Source organism: Apteryx rowi, unplaced genomic scaffold (genome assembly GCF_003343035.1).
Source record: "Apteryx rowi isolate R43461 unplaced genomic scaffold, aptRow1 scaffold_802, whole genome shotgun sequence".
Taxonomy (NCBI): Eukaryota; Metazoa; Chordata; class Aves; order Apterygiformes; family Apterygidae; genus Apteryx; species Apteryx rowi.
The window spans coordinates 10,718-28,109 of record NW_020451097.1 but is presented as its reverse complement, the minus strand read 5'-3'; the positions used below and the strand labels follow the sequence as shown (position 1 = coordinate 28,109).

The 17,392-nt window shown below is 38.3% G+C and overlaps 1 protein-coding gene across 1 annotated transcript in view; it reads right to left on the bottom strand.

Annotated features, from left to right (window-relative positions):
* LOC112977190 (collagen alpha-1(XV) chain-like) overlaps positions 1–16,656 on the bottom strand; it is a 99,607-nt gene extending 82,951 nt beyond the window's left edge. Inside the window, exons 1-5 of the mRNA XM_026089235.1 lie at positions 16,084–16,656; positions 11,700–11,774; positions 11,154–11,249; positions 4,450–4,576; positions 3,040–3,158 (exon numbers count right to left, since the gene is read on the bottom strand). Of these exons, the coding sequence (XP_025945020.1) occupies positions 3,040–3,158; positions 4,450–4,576; positions 11,154–11,249; positions 11,700–11,774; positions 16,084–16,656 (990 nt within the window). The remainder of the gene's footprint in view (positions 1–3,039; positions 3,159–4,449; positions 4,577–11,153; positions 11,250–11,699; positions 11,775–16,083) is intronic.
* Positions 16,657–17,392: the final 736 nt, after the last annotated feature.

The window sequence follows — 17,392 nt, the reverse complement described above, 5'->3', positions numbered from 1 at the left end:
GGTTGTGAGAAAAATACTGCATCCTAGCATTAAAACTGCTACTTTAAAGAAATGTAATACTGACATGAAAATATTAGAGGAAGTCCTTCAGAAAATACTAAAGCCTCTTGTATCTCAGCTCCTATTCTTAATCTAATGTTTCATCATTTGTTATAATTTGCCACAATAAACACAGAAACAGTGGAAGATACTATAAGAAGCAATAATAAACATTGGAATAAAATACATAATGTATAACTTTAGAGTAACAGTTCTATCATTCGTGAGGCTGTATGTTTTCTGGCAGACAGAACCAGTGGTAACCTACCGCCATTTCAAACAATATGAAGAATGGACCTTGGGGGTAAGACTCACAAAGAAAGGACATTATTTATTTTCTGGTCAGAAAAAAATGCAGTGGATGTGGGATCAGGAATGTTGACTAACAACAAGGTTAATGCTAGATGATTCTTTTGTAATATGTCAACACAGAAGTCTGGCAAGCATTTGAGTAGCTTGAGCCTGAAGTACCCCTTCCAACTTACAGGGCTCCAGGCCAAGGGCATATAATTTTAACTTGCAGAATCATAGGAAAATCAGGTTACATATTACTTTACAAGTTCAATAAGTACAGTATCTTTCAAAGCTCAGCATCACACCAGAACCTTTGTTACATATGGCATGGCCATACTGGGGTTTGAAAAACCCAATTTGGGGGTTCCGGTACTAGCAGTCATGTAGGCTGGAGCAGTCTCTCTATTTAGGAGTTCAAAAAGGCTACCATTTTTCTTAGCACCATGTGAACCTCAGAGTAGAGACAGTATTGAACCTTGCATTTATTTTTAATTTCCATGTCTTGCTAGGAGCCAGGCCCAAAGGATTCTAACCAAAAGGAGAATCTGATTTTATATCTGGTTTGACAAAGAATAATTTTGAAAAAGTGTGATTATTCTCAATTTTGCATGGAATTCATAATTATTTCTGGTCCTGGCAGAATTTAATTGCCAGTTAAATTACAGCACATGTTTGTTAGTGTCTCTTCAGTTCAATAATGTCCAGCCCAACTGATACTGGCACACACACTTTATAGCATCTCTTTTTCTCTCAGGAGGGATCCTGAAAGACATTTTTACTTGGACACTTAGATCAAGGCACCTCTGGCAGCTGAAAGCCTTCCCAATATCCCCTCTTCTAGAATACTTTTAAAAAATGTACTGGCAGCTTCTGAAGAAGCTAGGTACAGCTGTAAACAGCATTCATTCATGTGATTGCTCTGATCAGGACATGAGTAATACAAGGATCCCAAAGGACTCTACTGACTTGCTTCACATTTGGTCCTTTATAAAGCCTACTGGGGTGAAAAGATTGTACAGTATTAATATTTTGTTAGTCAAACTATTGTTTTACTTTGACTGTCAGGAAAGCTGACAGTTACTTTCTATGAATTTTTCATCTCCAGGTATTAACATACCAGTCACCAGTACAGGTTGGGGGTTGACCTGCTGGAAAGCAGCTCTGCGGAGAAGGACCTGGGAGTGCTGGTGGACACCAAGTTAAGTATGAGGCAGCAATGTGCCCTTGTGGCCAAGAAGGCCAATGGTATCCTGGGGTGCATCAGGAAGAGTGTTGCCAGCAGGTAGAGGGAGGTGATTCTCCCCCTCTACTCAGCCCTGGTGAGGCCACATCTGGAGTACTGTGTCCAGTTCTGGGCTCCCCAGTACAAGAGGGATGTGGCACTACTGGAGCAAGTCCAGCGAAGGGCCACAAAGATGATTAGGGGACTGGAGCATCTCTCTTATGAGGAAAGGCTGAGAGAGCTTGGCCTGTTTAGCTTGGAGAAGAGAAGGCTGAGAGGAGATCTTATCAATGTGTACAAGTATSTGAAGGGAGGGTGTCGAGAGGATGGGACCAGACTCTTTTCAGTGGTGCTGAGCGACAGGACGCGAGGCAATGGGCACAAACTGAAACACAGACACTTCCATCTTAACATGAGGAAAAACTTTTTCACTGTGAGGGTGACAGAGCACTGGAACAGGTTGCCCAGAGAGGTGGTGGAGTCTCCTTCTCTGGAGATATTCAAAACGCGCCTGGATGCAATCCTGTGCAATGTGCTCTAGGTGACCCTGCTGAGCAGGGGGGTTGGACTGGATGATCTCCAGAGGTCCCTTCCAACCTCAGTGATTCTGTGATTCTGTGATACGCAGCTATCAGGAGCTAGCACACACCATCTTCTTAAAGAAATAACTAGAAGTCCCAGACAATTTCCCTGTGCCACCCACCCAATCATTGCCTTGCCCAGACGGGGACTGTAGGATCAACCTCTTGTTTTGGGGTCTGAAGTTGACAAGGATGGCCCTTCAGGTAAGGCTGGTGTTATAAGGGGGTCATCTGCATGAACTACAGATTTTCAGATTAGTTGGGGGCATTCAAAAGACAACGCAGTGATACACATTTTAGACATGGATTCCTCCAGAGTTCAGTGCATATTGGTATCACTTTTCTGTTTGTTTTCACAYGATAAAGAAGCAATCAAAAAAGCACTTACTGTTTCATACAGAAGCACTAGGTTGAACACTTGAGAAGATGCCATTTTAAATCTGTTTATATGCTAAAGAATAGCATATTGAGAATAAAGCAGGACATTAAGGACTGTAAGGCAATTACTAGGAGTTACATCAGGATGACTGGCTTTAGGGAAGAAAAAGTGTGGGCTTTTGTGATGAGAACTTATGCTGGTTATTTTCTTTCCTCCTTGTATTCTTTAATGCAAAATAAAAGTGGTGGAAAACTCAGAGAACAAATTCGTTTTGCCATTCAAAAATCTCAAGCCAATCTCAGTGGCAGAAATGGTTGTACATCCAAACTTCTGCATAGCGTGTGTGTGTTTCAATCTCATGTCATGAGAGGAAATCTCAAGAACGCAAGAAGTAACTTCTGTGCTGGCATGCTGCTAGGTTAGACTAGATAAAGGCACCAACTCAGAAAAGCACTTTAAAGTTCATACATTTTCCTGTTCCTGGGAAAAAATGAGAAGGCAAATGATAAACCCATTGTACAGACCTTCTCTCTCCTCTCTCCTGGCAAAACAGTAACACCAGAGTCAACATTTTCTCTTAAGGTTTCCTGTGTGACAGAGGTAGATTTACTGTTGCCTTGTCCAGCTTCTGTGACAGCTGAATCTAAACAAAAAATCCCTTATTAATGAGAGACAGAATAAAATAACATGCATTCAAATATATTTATCAGAGCATAATGCTGCGAGCAGTATGAAAAAAGAAAGATAATACTTAGTTTTGACCAAAATACAGAGAGAGAAACATTCTAGGGATTAATATCAGTCATTTCATAACTCTGAAGATTTAAAAGGAAAGAAAAAAAAGAAAACAGAATAAAATTACAAAACAAATACTTATTTTAAGGACAGACAAAATGAAGAGACTGTATTGCATCATCTTTGCCTCAGCCTCTTATCTATTGTTTGCCTATATTTCACCTACATAATGTTATACATGACAGATATGTACAGCAGGCACTATTTGAAATACATATGAAACTTAAATAGGTACACTCTCTTTGACCTTATTAAGGTAACTAGGTTTAGTCTTATCTCTCTAAGAGTGCAAAAAAAACATCTTACCAGTGGAGGACTGGGATTCCTCAATGGGCTATATCCTAAGTTTTTCACTTTGTTGCCTACACTTGTATGCAAAATATCCCATGTGTAGTAGGCAGATTCAAATCCTTTGCAGAGAACATTACTGTGATATATTCATATATTCAAATTAAATACCCATGTTAAATTCCTTTTAAAGGGGCCATAATGCTTTAGAGCCAGTAGCCTATTTACAGAGGTACTTCCTAAGAAATGCCATGCTTCCCACTGATTTTAGCAGAAAGAAAAGGAATTTTTCTACTTTCCTTCCCTTTGCCTAACACCCGCATATTTCTGGAGTGCTTTAGAGTATCACTGCAGCAGCATGGCAGGTAAACTTGTCTGCATTATTATGACATTATTACTGTAAGAAAACTTCCCAAAAAGGAGAACTTTTAAATTTATTTGTTTTATCCTTTTTTTCTTGTTTTAAAATATAAACCACAGTTCCATGATTAAAACTTCCATACTATGGAAGGATAAACCTATCCTTTGCATGTTAAATAACAATGGCTGAGATAAACATCTCTATTGAATAAAAAATGACAGGTGGAAGAGATGAGCTGAAGGGTGGCTATAGTTTCCACCACTTACCTTTGTTGCTATTAACAAATTACAGATTACAATCTACTAGTTTGAAAGACCAAATGTTTGACATGCCAATTCTCTTCTAACACTTAGGATGCCAAAAATAATAGGGTTTTCAATTCCTGGCAGCACCAGGAATATTACAGGGGCTTCTCATATACAGGAAAACTATAGACCGTGACCTAGAGAACATAAAAGGACTCCCCCACACCCCCCAAAAGAGGCAGTGCCTTGTTCTTTAATTTTAGCTGGTTCAGTGGTTTCTTCTGATATGTGATGTCCTGAGAAATCGTTTTCTTCCAAATGAGAGAATATGGTTGGGGGGGCTTCCACTGGCTCAGCTGAAGTATCTTCAGGCTAAAAAATGTAAAATCCCAGAGAACTATTTAGAGAAAAGGTTTATCACATGTTTTAAAGCATGAATCAACAGACTTTTTACCTTCCTCAAAGCATAGTAATCAGAAATACTACATTTATGAAGTAAACCAGAAGGCCAGATCTCTCCAACGTAACACCTTGCAAGTATCTGTCGTTGCTCTTATGTTGCTCTTTGAAACATTAGCTGTCTTCTAGCAATAAAATTGAAATTTACTAATGTCCTATATATATATATATGTACTCTTGCATTTGCAAGTTTTTAATTAAGTTCCTCTTATTTCACTTTCTATTTCCTTTTTTTTGTCTTTATTAGCAATATACATCTAGTTTCTGCCTAGCAGCAGATGTCACACTAATTTGGTCACATGGAGTCCCATACTCTGTCAATATTAAATACGCATAAACGTCAAAGGCAAGCTGTTGTGAAAAGCTAGCATAGTGCTTTCAAACTCAGTTGCTCCAGACACATGGCAAACCCATGGAGAGGGAGAAAAGCATAAGGAACATAAAGGTATCACTGCAGGTCTAAGAGCCTGGAGCTGGCTAGCATCCACCCTTCCTCATGTGGGCTGCATGTTGCCTAGGGAGGCCATTGCAAAAACCTGTTATCAGCCATATGCAGGAAGGTAACGAGCCTACTTCCTACTGCTAGAGGCCTGGAGAGGTGCTGGCTTTGTGCAGTGAGGTAATTACCTCATGCAGACCTCAACTTGCCAATTACTTCAGATTTAGATGTGATTTGTGATGCCATGGTAACCTGGAGCAGATTTAATGGGCCAAGCATCCCAGTCTTGAACCAGGATAAGAAGTGCAAAATGGCATAACAGGACTTTTTAAAATAGTAGGCTACACATATCAGCAAAAGGAAGAAAGGTAACATTGGCATAACTTTATCCCACTGGTTTTGTATCCTTATAATTGAGGAAGAGTGTCAAGTACCTGTTGTTATTAAGAAATATATTGAAAATATGCTTTAGGTCTCTTTGAAGGGGAAATTTGAGGATAGATAATTCTAGACAGTAGGCACACATATGCCTTGGTTCCACTCAAATCAATGAAGATTATCATATGCTTCTAAATGAACCAGTGGTATGCTGAATAAAGGAATCAATAATGGTGAGAGGAAAAGTCTGTCATCCAGCTTCCTGAGCAGTAGAAATCTTTTCCACTGTGGGCCAGATCTGATTCCAACTGCAGCAGACAAAAGTAATTTCACTGGAGTGCATGTTTATTTACTCCTTCTGAGAAAGAAACAAAAGAATGTTTCCTCTTCTCTTAGTTCCCTTAAAACTACATACCTTGCTCCTGACATTTTGTGTAGGAATATGCTTTTTATGCAGCCAGTTTGTCTGAATTACAGTAAACTTGCAGTATTGTGTCATGTATTACAGGGGGTCTGCGTCTAAAAAGACTTTAATAAGACTGCGTCTCACTTCTTTGAGAAAGGACAGACTTTTCCCTTTAAATACAATGTTTAATGACTTCCCTCTTCTGATGCAATATAACCAATACTTCAAATGAACACCAGAAAATAATTCATAGAATTCAGAATGTGCTCAGTTATACAGTCTATAAAGCACTCTGTTGTTTTTACCACACTGGGAAGATAAATAAAGCAACAGGAGGACAAAGATTTAAACTCTTCCTTTTGAGAAGTAAAAATGAAGCTATATAATAGGAAAAGAAATATAATATTAATAATTATCATCAACAAATCTAACTTTCTGCACTAGAAAACAATGAGAAAAATAGATATATTTACTTTGTAAAACACCTTAAAAATAGTAGAAAAAGCAAAAAACTCACACTACACCCATAAGAATATGTGCCTGGTAATAATGATTGCCTGCCTGATGGAATTATTAGAGTTAGGATAATGAGAAAAGTACATATGGATTGTATGGATTGTAGTGAACCAATTGAAAGGAAACATGAAATCTATTCAAATAATTCAAGTCAATTTAGACATGAAGACATATCAGTGGAAAAAAGAAGTGGCAGCTAATAACCATACAGAAAGATTAGTGATAAACCTCAGCAAATGCTGTTGGAAGGGTGTGCTGAGTAAAAGAAGGATGGAGTGTGAATCCTCGCTTTCTTTACAGGCACTCCTTGTGCACAAGGGAAATGGGGGAATGGCGTAGGAGATTACAGGTATGCATTTCAGTGCCATTTCCTGACCTATAGAAAATTAAACCTTCTCACTGCATGTGGACTGCATAAATTCCATGGCACTCTTCCTTGCCAAGCTAATGTGTTTATGTGCATCTGGTCTGGAGTCAGTAAAGCTCTGAGAAGCACTAAGCACTTTTGCTTTCCCATCTGTACATCTTAATGAGTAGGAGGACACTACAGAGGGGACAACCAGTTGCAATCTAGCTCCTGCAAGGGGACTGAACCCAGAAGAACTACATAAAAGCAGAGTTATACAAAGGTTATTCTTGCCTCTGTACATAAAACCAGACTCAAAGTCCTCTCCTGCTGTTTGGCTCATCCCAAAACTTTACTCCAGAAAATTCACAGATACTGCTTCCTCTCTAGCAGATTTTTTGGCCTCTGGTGATAAGGAAAATAAATTCTGGGTCACCTAGTTCATCTCCTCGTAGTCTAGAGTTCTTTATCAACTCTTAGGATCCAGACATACCCTGAGTTAGATGCTGAGGATTCTGCCCCCTCAAGTAAGGTTCAAAATTCACAGAAAGCCCTCTGTAACAGAAGAGAGCTCTAATCTGGATGCAGCAAGCACTAGGCTCTTAGTCACTTTATTTGAAATGATAATAGAAAGAAACATGCCATAGTTCAGTCTGGATCCTGTTTCTTCAGGATCTTGTTCAGTTTGGAGAAGAGAAGGCTTCTGGGAGAGCAGGAAGTTTGACTAGATAACCTCCTGAGATGCCTTCCAAACTGAATTATCCTGTGATCCTATGATCTTATTCTATGATTATTAGTTCATAAAGATGTAAGCTTAAAGAAACAAAGTGGATAGTATTGGTCCTGTGTGAAGAAAGCCTGTGAGCCCAGTATTCCAACATGAAATGTCCTTGAAGACTAATGAACTAATAATGAAAACAGTTGTTTCCTTACTTTCCTTTTCTGGCACTGCCTTTTAGTGCCTTTCCAACATCCAGAGTGGTACAAGCTATTTTTTTTCTGAAGATCCCTATAAATGAAGCCTGCCAAGGACAGTTTTTGGCTGAATAACCAGTTAGCAGAGAATCCACAAAAAAAGGTCTTCATGAAGAAACATGTCTTCTACAAGTGATAAATAAAGTCTTTTTTGCTGATTCACTGAGATAAAAGTTATGTAAGGTCCATGAAATGGAAATATTCTGAAATAAGCCAAAGAATTCTAACCATTCCTACCTCACAGTTTAACAGAATTATACAAATCAGAATATACACCATTCACATTGACAAGCTTCTTTATTCAGAAGTTATATTTTCAAGTATGACCTTTGACTGGTTTCATTCCAGCTCAGCAACACAGTTTGCTTTGAAGTGCTGATTTAGAGAGTTTGTTCAGCAGTTTTTCAGAGTAGAATGTGAATATAAACTTTCTCAGAAACATCTGTAAATGACTGTATTGATTATTAAGTTGTCATTCATTTCTCTGTCTCTTGTTTAAAATTTCTAAAGAATAGGGCCATTAAATCACCATGGATAGTTACAGTGGAAGGCATACAAATCCTACGAGTCATTGTCATTTAGACATTTCATATTTGGCATAAGCATTAAACATGTTGCTAAAAGAAACATAAAGCCTACATATTTATTGACACACTAGTATGGCTTTTTGAAGTCCTCAGATATTTTAGAAACAATAGCTGTGCCATCCAAGGAAATATTTTCACTTGAAGTTCTTACATTTTGAAGAAAATGATCATTTATCAACCTTCCCGGCTTATGATTATTTGGCTCAGAAACCTATGCAAGATAAACCATGGTGTGTTTAGCTCATACAAAGAGTCACTGTAATGGTAATTAGGACCGCACACAGATTATTCATTGTTTGTACACATGCCAATAAAATGACAAGCCACTAACAAAAGAGTGTTTGTAAAATGAAAAAGAACTATGGAGAGTCTTCTTTCTTTCTTTCTTGTTGCTTAAGCGTGATAAACTCCCAGAGATACATATTTGCTTTATTAACATACTGCTGCAGAATTTCAGAGAAAAATATCTGTCTACTTAAAGCCTGGTTGAGTTTCCCTCACAATCTTAAAAATATATGAACAAAAAACCCCCACAATATTAAAACAAGTAAGAATGGAGAATAATTTGTGGAGAAATTAAAATAAATTAAACAAAGCATTACAGAATAATGGAAAAGGAAACTTAAAGTGATGCCTAAAGAACTAAATTTTACAGATGATACGAGTGGTTGATACACCAGATGGTTGTGCTTCCATTCAGAGGAGCCTCAATAAGCTGCAGAAATGGACAGACAAGAGTCTCCTGAAGTTCAGCAAAGGAAAATGCAAGTCCTGCACTGGGGAGGAATAACCCCATGTACCAGTATATGTTGGGAGCCAACTGGCTGGAAAGCAGCTTTACAGAAAAGGAACCCAGTGAACAACAATTGGAGGATGAGCCAGCAATGTGTCCTTGCTGCAAAGAAGGCCGACAGCATCCTGGGCTGCATTAAGAGTGTTACCAGCAGGGTGATGGAGATGATTCTTCTCTTCTGTTCAGTTCTGGGCTCCCCAGTACAAGACAGACATGGACGCAGTGGAGAAAATCCAGTGAAGGGCCACTAAGATCATTAAGGAATTGAAGCATCTGACTTATGCAGAGGGGCTGAGAGAACTGAGACTGTTTAGCCTTGAGAAGAGAAGGCTCTGTGTGATCTTATCAATGTGTATAAAAACACAGTGGGAGGGAGTAAAGCACAAAGAACCAAACTTTTCTCAGTGGTATTCAGTGAAAGGGAAGAGGCAATGGGCACAAACTGGAATACAGAAAATTCTACTTCAACATCAGAAAAAAGTTTTTTATTGTGAGGTTGATTGAACATTGGAACAGGTTGTCCAGAGAGGTTGTGGAGTCTCCATCCTTGGAGATATTCAAAACCTGACTGGCCCTGACAAGGCCCTGAGCAGCCTGCTCTAGCTGGCCCTGCTTTGAGCAGCGGTCAGCTGCTCAGGACAAGACAGAGGTCCCTTTCAACCTCAACTATTTTGTGTTTCTGTGATTCTGTGACAAGGATAATAAGGCAGGCCAAAAAAAGAGTTTAAGCAACTATTTGTGAAAGCCATAAAAATAAATAATAAATATCTTCTCAAATACATCAGGAGAAGGAAGCCAAGTCAACAAACAATCAAGCTGTAAAAGGAGTGCTCAGAGAAGATTAAACCATAGCAGAAAAAATAAATGAAATTTTGCATTCATGTTGATGATGGAAGAGCTAAAGGAATGCCCTGCAAAAGGATATTCATGGGAGACTCAGCTGAGGATATTTCTAAAACTGTAGTCTTTGTAAGAACAGGTTAGGAAACAAACTAAATGAATGGCAACAAATCATCATGACCAGATGGTATTCGCCCAGTAGTTGTAAAGGAACTCAACAATGAAATAGCTGAGGTATGTGCTATATTGGGGAAATGTCAGTATGTTTTTCTGTAAAAAGAAGCCATTTTTCATGAACCATCCTACTTTTCTCTAAAGGAATCAGTGAGAATAAGAGAGACATACTTGATACAGCCTACATGTGAAGCTTCGTTATGAGGAATAACTGAATAGACAGGGACATTTCAACCTGGCACAAAAAGGGAAAGGGGACAAAATATGATTGAAATCTCTAAAATCATAAATGTTATAGTGAGTAAGGAACAACTGTTCACTTTGTCTTCTAGTAGAGGAACCACCAAATTAAAGCTGCAATTAGCAGGTTCAGGAGGGCAAGCAAAAGGCCCAAGTCCTTCACAAAGTATGTCATTAATTAAGCTAAAGAGCTCTGTGGCAGGACAATGGGGATGCTAAAATTCCCATGGGTCGAAAAAACAAACCAAGAAATTCAAGGAGGAAAACTCAGCTGAGGTTCACTAAACACAAACCAACACACTCCTGTATCAGGCCTTTCCTGAGATGGAAATCACTGCAGACTTAAAGAATATTCTGGGGAAGTATCATGTTTGCATTCTTGCCCTGTTCTTATAGTCTTTCCACAGCACTGGCTGCTGACAACTGTCAATCATTCTAATATTGTTACCCTCCATTTATTTAGAAAAGCAATGTCTTCAGCAGACTATTTTAGCCACATCTGTTGTAGAAGTATAAGAATCCTGGAGATTTCAAGCATCTGGAAAAAAGCACGACATTGAGTTACTCTCCACATTTGGATTACCACTAGAACACCATGCCAATGAACTGCTCTGTGCAATCTTGCCTTAAACTGGATTTTCTGGAGTCAAATTCTTCCTTGGATGGGTGCATGACGTTCCCATAGGTGCCTTCAGAAGTTACCATATGAAAAACTAATGACAGAATCCAGATTTCACTGTCTAAAAAGTTATTACTGTTAAACCAGGATAAGGCTGAATAAATCAAATAAATTTACCCTTATGGGAAGATGAGAATGTGCAAGCACTTCTTGTGTCTCAGGAATACYTTCATGTTCTTGAATGCTGCCATTGCCGCTCATGTCTCCTGAAGCCTATGCAAAAACAAATTATGATAACAAGTTCACGGAAGTCCAGAGAAAAAAAAAGTATATTCTCCAAAGAACTGGCTACTTTAATGCAGATAGGACTTAGTTATCATTTTTCTTCAGTCAGTGACACCTCAGTCTCATCATGATGTTAACTTATTTCAGTACTAAAGCATTTCACGAAGATGACTCTTTAGAAAAATGAATGTCATAGTTCATATAGTCAAAGGTGTTATAGACAAAAGAAAAAGATGCTCTTTGAAAATCACAGTTTTAGGGACTGTGTAGTCAAAGGAAAAAAAAAAGAGATTTCCACCCACATATAAAGTATTGCAGGATATTCTCAGGAAGAAATACTACATTTAGCCTTTCTGAAAATGTCCTATGGCAAGTGGTTTTGAAATCTCTGGTATACAGGCACTGAGAACAGATAAAGAAGTGTGTGAGAATACTCACATAAGGATCATCATCTTCACATTGGTCTTCAGTAGCCCTTAGGTCAGATTTGATTGTCAGATGTTGAATAGAGCCCTACATGAAACAACAAAAGCAGGTCAAGGAAGTAATATTCTAAGTAGCATGTATGAAGAAAAAACCAACAACTTTGGTCTGACTTGCTTCGGAAATTATCTGAAGCATGAAATTTTATAACAATAAGCCCATTTTTATAATGTAAATATGTTTTTATGTTTTGGTTTTGCAAAATGTAGAAAACTTTGAAACTGGCAAATCTGCCATATACTACAATGAGTTTCATGAGCACCAGTGATGTACGGAAGCAAGAATACTTTTGTATGAGTGTACAGATTGAATTTAAGGTATAGGAAACTCACCTAGGGACACACTGCATTTTTTAATGGAAGCATAACTACGTTCCTTTTGTCTGCTTGCCAATCCCATCCTTCCTTTTGGTACTGTGAATCTCTCAGATGATAAAGGATGAAATGGGAATGGGAAGGGAAATGTCTGCTTAACGAGATTGGCTACATCCTCTGTATCCATAGTGACCCATCAGAAGGATCTAGTGCTGGTTTCTGTCCTAGAGTCTATAAAGCAGTCTGGTCCTTCTAGTTAAGAAGTGCAATATAACTCCAAAGATGGCATATGAAAACCCCTAAAAATGGAGACAAAGGATGGGAGGGAACTACTAGTAAGTGACACATTTGCTCAAAATGTTCATATCCAAGGTTCATTCAGCCTGAAGGTAAGCATGGAAAATTCTCTCTCAAAAATATATGGTTGCTGATTTTTTACAAGGAATGGAAAATGTGTTAGGAGTTTAAACTTGAATTTAGCTTTGTATTATGCAATGCCATGAATACTCTATTTTTTTCTTCAAAAAAAGAATTTATGAGATATGTAAACTGTGTGTACAATGAATTGTGCAAGCATTAAATGAACATGTAAAAATGATTATAGTGATATGAAACATAGCCCTCAGGTGTTAGTAAACTGGAGTTTATGGAGTATGGGGTTTCTAAAAATAAGGACTTTCCATCCTTCACTTCTTAGTATCACTTATCACTTATTTAGGCATGTAAATATGCATTACTTTAAGAATCAATGATTGAAATTATATCATAAAAACCTCACAGCAAATAGCCAATTCATTTCTGTGCTCCTGCTATTTGAAGGATTGCATATCAGACCTTATCAAGCTCAGATAATTTGTTTTACTTATGTTAAATTTCAAGCCTAACTATATAACACTGCAACTCACAGCCTAGCCCTCATCCTATCACGTAACTCACCTTTTTTTTGCAGTGTACCCTAAAGAGCTCTTCTAAATAGTTTTTTGCAACTCATCTAGCTTCTCATGTCATCAGGTTTTTGTGACTGTTAGTCACATATGCTGTCAAATTGGTGACTGTTACCTTGACTGTTTGATAAAAGTTTTCTTTCAGGGAAGAGGCCTAGTATCAAATGACTTGCTCCCCCGCTAGGTACTTTCCATTTCTCTACATTGTCCACTTCATGTATCTCACCCTAGACCTCAAAATACTATCATCTTTGCAATTCTTCACTGTCTATCTACTTACTGTCATCTGCAACACTGTTCATCCATACATGTCATCAGCTCAGCTCTACCCAAGGTCGAAGCAGTCTCCACCTCTGCAGCTCCTTTTGCCCTAACTATCCCCAACCTCTCCTCCAAGGCCTACCCGAGTCTCAGATCTCCTGTTTACAGCAAAATAAGAATTTTACTGCCATCTTCACCTTCCAAAACAAATCTGAAGATTTTCCATTTCATTTCAGGAGAAAATAAAAGCATTTCATAGCAAATGAACAGAACTTCCAGTGAAGCTGGTCAAAATTACCACAGAAACCTTTTCTCTCTGCTCCTTAGGATCTGTCTTCATGCTTCTGTTCTTGACGTCCCTTTGCCCGTTATGGTCTCTACTACTAAAATAGCCTCTCTTCTGATGTTTGTAGCATTTGTAGACTTACTACATGGATAAAACTGCATGTAGCCCCTAATTACAAACCTTGGTCCCCTGGGGTTAGGCATGATACACACATAGGACAAAAAGATATGTATTCAAATCAACAGCCATATTACTTAACACATATGACCTGCATCTTCCTGTTTTGATGACTCTCTATATTTTGTTTTTGCTGCTGCACTTTCTGAAAAGAAGAGCTTGAAGAAACTGATGGATTTACATGAGGTTTGAGTCTGCGTCTCTAGACAGATGCAGAATACTTCTCAATCCAGTGACTTCTCTCCCAGGAGCTAGAACCCTTTACATTGTCCAAAGATAGTTTGGTTGTGTTCGATCTGCTGAGTACTGTCACAGGTACATAGAAGATTTGCTCCCTGAGAGATACAAAAAACCCCTGTGTCTTGGTAAGGAAAACTGTAACAGCTTATGAGATCAGAAGAGTATTGTGCTTTGTTGCTGTTGCTTAATGCCACAAAAAATGCGAACTCCAGCATAGGAGTAGCTACCATTTGTATATGCTGCTGTGCCTGGCTTTCTGGCTCACTGTTTCCTCTCTGCAGCTGTCCTCCCTCCCTGCCCTAGAAGTATTGGGAAATTATAAGCAAGGGAATATTTTTGAGGCAGTATTTCTGGTGGCTTCTAGAATACTTCAGAAGAGAACAAAATCTGAGATGCTCTTTTCAACTAACTATCCTCTAATTTCTGTAACTTCAAAGACCATGAAACTCATGCAGCGGTGTTCCCTGAGTTTTCAGACAATCTGAGATAACAGCTCAGTGATCTGAACCATCCTATTTCCCTCAAAACTCAGTAATGGGCAGTTCAGATATTGAATGATGCCAAAATAATTGAACGATTCCCTGACAAATTACATATGAAAGGAGGAATGATTAGAGACTTCAGTTTTTTGAAAGTGATGTTTCATTTTCACAGTATTCATATCCATTCATAATCTGGTCATTTGCACAATCTGCTGTGAATTGTTTCTGTTTTGGGCATCCGGAGTAAGCAGTTCTTGTCATACAGATAGAACTTGAGGAAGAATCAACAGTTCAGTTTTTCTACCCAGAAGCAACTGCAACATATGATGCCAGAAGAAATAACCTAGAATACATGTCACAATTAATGGTACTGAAACATTTACAGGATAATGGCTCAAATTTATGTACTCCATATAGTGCCCAGAACTGCCTGTTTCAGTGGAAATGCTTATGTTGTAATCCACTGTGCATTTCAGTCACCGTATTTACAGATTCGGTTGCTGAAATCACCACTGATAATTATCACACATATATTTTCCAGGTGGAGCACCAAAATGCTCTGATTTTGTTGAATATTTCTCATTCCTACTTACTAATCAAGCTTTCCCAATAGTCCACTCATCCTATCTGTCTAAGAAAGGTAGCACTAGCAGGCAGTTTTTTCTACCTGTCTCTTTCCACAACTTGTTTTCTGCTAATCAATATATCTCTGGTGCTTAGAACAGTCAGATAAAAGATGCAAGTACATTATCCTTATTGCTTACCAGAGCTCACAACCTGCCAATACACCTGAGCTTTGGAAAGAACATCCTCTTTTTCTAAAGTAAAAGATCTGCTCAGATTTGTACTGCTGCTTTACTAATTTAAGGGAAGAGATATTAATCTCTCAAACTACTGCACAAGTTTTGAAGTACAGAGGAGATGCAAAAACAAGAGAAAAAGTGTGACATTTCCATTTCAGTTTGGCAACTTGCCAAAATCTTGCACTTTGGCAGCTTTTGCTCAATAGCTGAAAATTCCAGGCTAGATCCAGCAGGAGGATGATTTCACTCAAGCTCAAAAGGCTTGGGAGCCTTGTAGTAATGGTTAGGTCTATTCTATTTTTCTAGAGCACCTGATAAGCTTCAAGTAATATATAAATTATAGACATAGCTTCATCTTCCAACTCCCTTTATCTCTGATGTACTTCCTTGGGCTGATTTGCATATAACTCATAATATCATTCTCTTCCTAATGTTCAGTGTGGAATAACCTAGCTAATAAGAGTTTAAAATATTGACTTTGTACTAAGGTGCTATTCTCAAAAGTTAAACAAACTGATACCCTGAAATCAGCCCTCCAGATGAAGGGCATATAAAATTATATGATATATTTACTTTGAATTTCCCTTTACTTAGACTGAGCATTGAGGTCTATAGCCAAACCATTAATAAACTTCTGAGGTCCTAGGAACATCTGCATTTTAAATCACAATTTTTATATATCTGCACTGCCTGAACACCAGTCTGGTATGGAAAATATAAATTATATAATTTGTAACCTAATTTGGGATTTAAGCATTGCAAGTAGGATTTCTTGGATAGAGAGTACGTATGTACAACACTGAGACATGCAAATATATCAGACAGTACTTACTGTGAATTTTTCCAGTCCTGTGGCTCCTGCATTACCAACAAATATACCAGAGCCAGATTCAAACACCAAGGCTCGAGCTGATCTCTGAAACTGAACCCTCTGATATTCTTCACAGTCCATGAACAAAGCAACATCATTTCCCTGAACAGTCACTGTAAACCTGTTCCACCTGTTAGTCATCACTGGCACTTTAAATGAAGCAGCCTCTCGGGAAATATGGGAACCAGGCTCTGTGTAGTACATAATTATTCTCTGGGTGGTGTCATCAACCGGTGAAAGTCTCATTCCCAGGTAAATAGTTTTCTGGAAGGCATCTGTTATTGCAAATAGCACTCCTCCACAATCACTGTTTGGTTTCACTGTAACTACAATAGAGAAATCTCTGTAGAAAGACTGTGGTATTATAGCACTTGTCAATCGGCCGATGTTAGCATCTGGACCAAAGCTGTAAGCTGGAAACCCTCCATAGCCAGTGATAAAGTAGACAGAAGGAGGGAGAGGAACTCCTATTAACTCTGTGAGATCAAGATGTCCTTTTGAGCCTCGTTCTGTAAAGTGTGAAAGAAAAACCATGTTATTTATTCTTGACGTGCGCAGTTTATGTTAGTTTAAATGACTTAATACAGACCTTAAAAATTGTAATGCAGTGTCACAATACCAGTAACATACTGCTAATACTTTAGGCCCCAATTCATTTAGTGCTTAACACATGTTGAGCTAAGTATGTGTGTGATCCTTTGACTCAGCAAGGTTGAGGTTACTCATATGCTAAAGAACAGCACATGTAAACATTTGGTGAAGCTGGTGGTAACAAGTAGTTCCTACAAAAGATGTTTTACTTTAGCTGCCCATAAACTGCAAAGAAAAGTGCTGCAGGCACTTGGAGAGTGCATTCAGTTGAGACTAAGCTATCTTTTCTTTTCTCAAATAAACTGAGATCTGTTATGCTCACAACCAAAAGGAGAAAGCAAGAATTCTGCACAAACAGCATTATACAGTTTCACAAATACAACAGAAAAAATCACAACTGTATTAGATTTGCTGTAAGACTTCCAAATATTTTCTTCTAGAACAGACTTCAGTATTTGTTCTTTTCCTTTCTTCTCAAATTTATGTCCTTAATTTCACTGTGTGCATTACAGATACTCTTCAGTAGCAAAGGCTCAGTTTGAAACCAAGGAGTTTCTACTTCATCAAATACACATAAGCAAATATGTCTGCCAAACATGCCTAGAGAGAAAATTCCTTTCTGGCAATCCATGCATATGAGGAAGCACAACAGGAACTGAGCATCTAACCATTTTTAGCT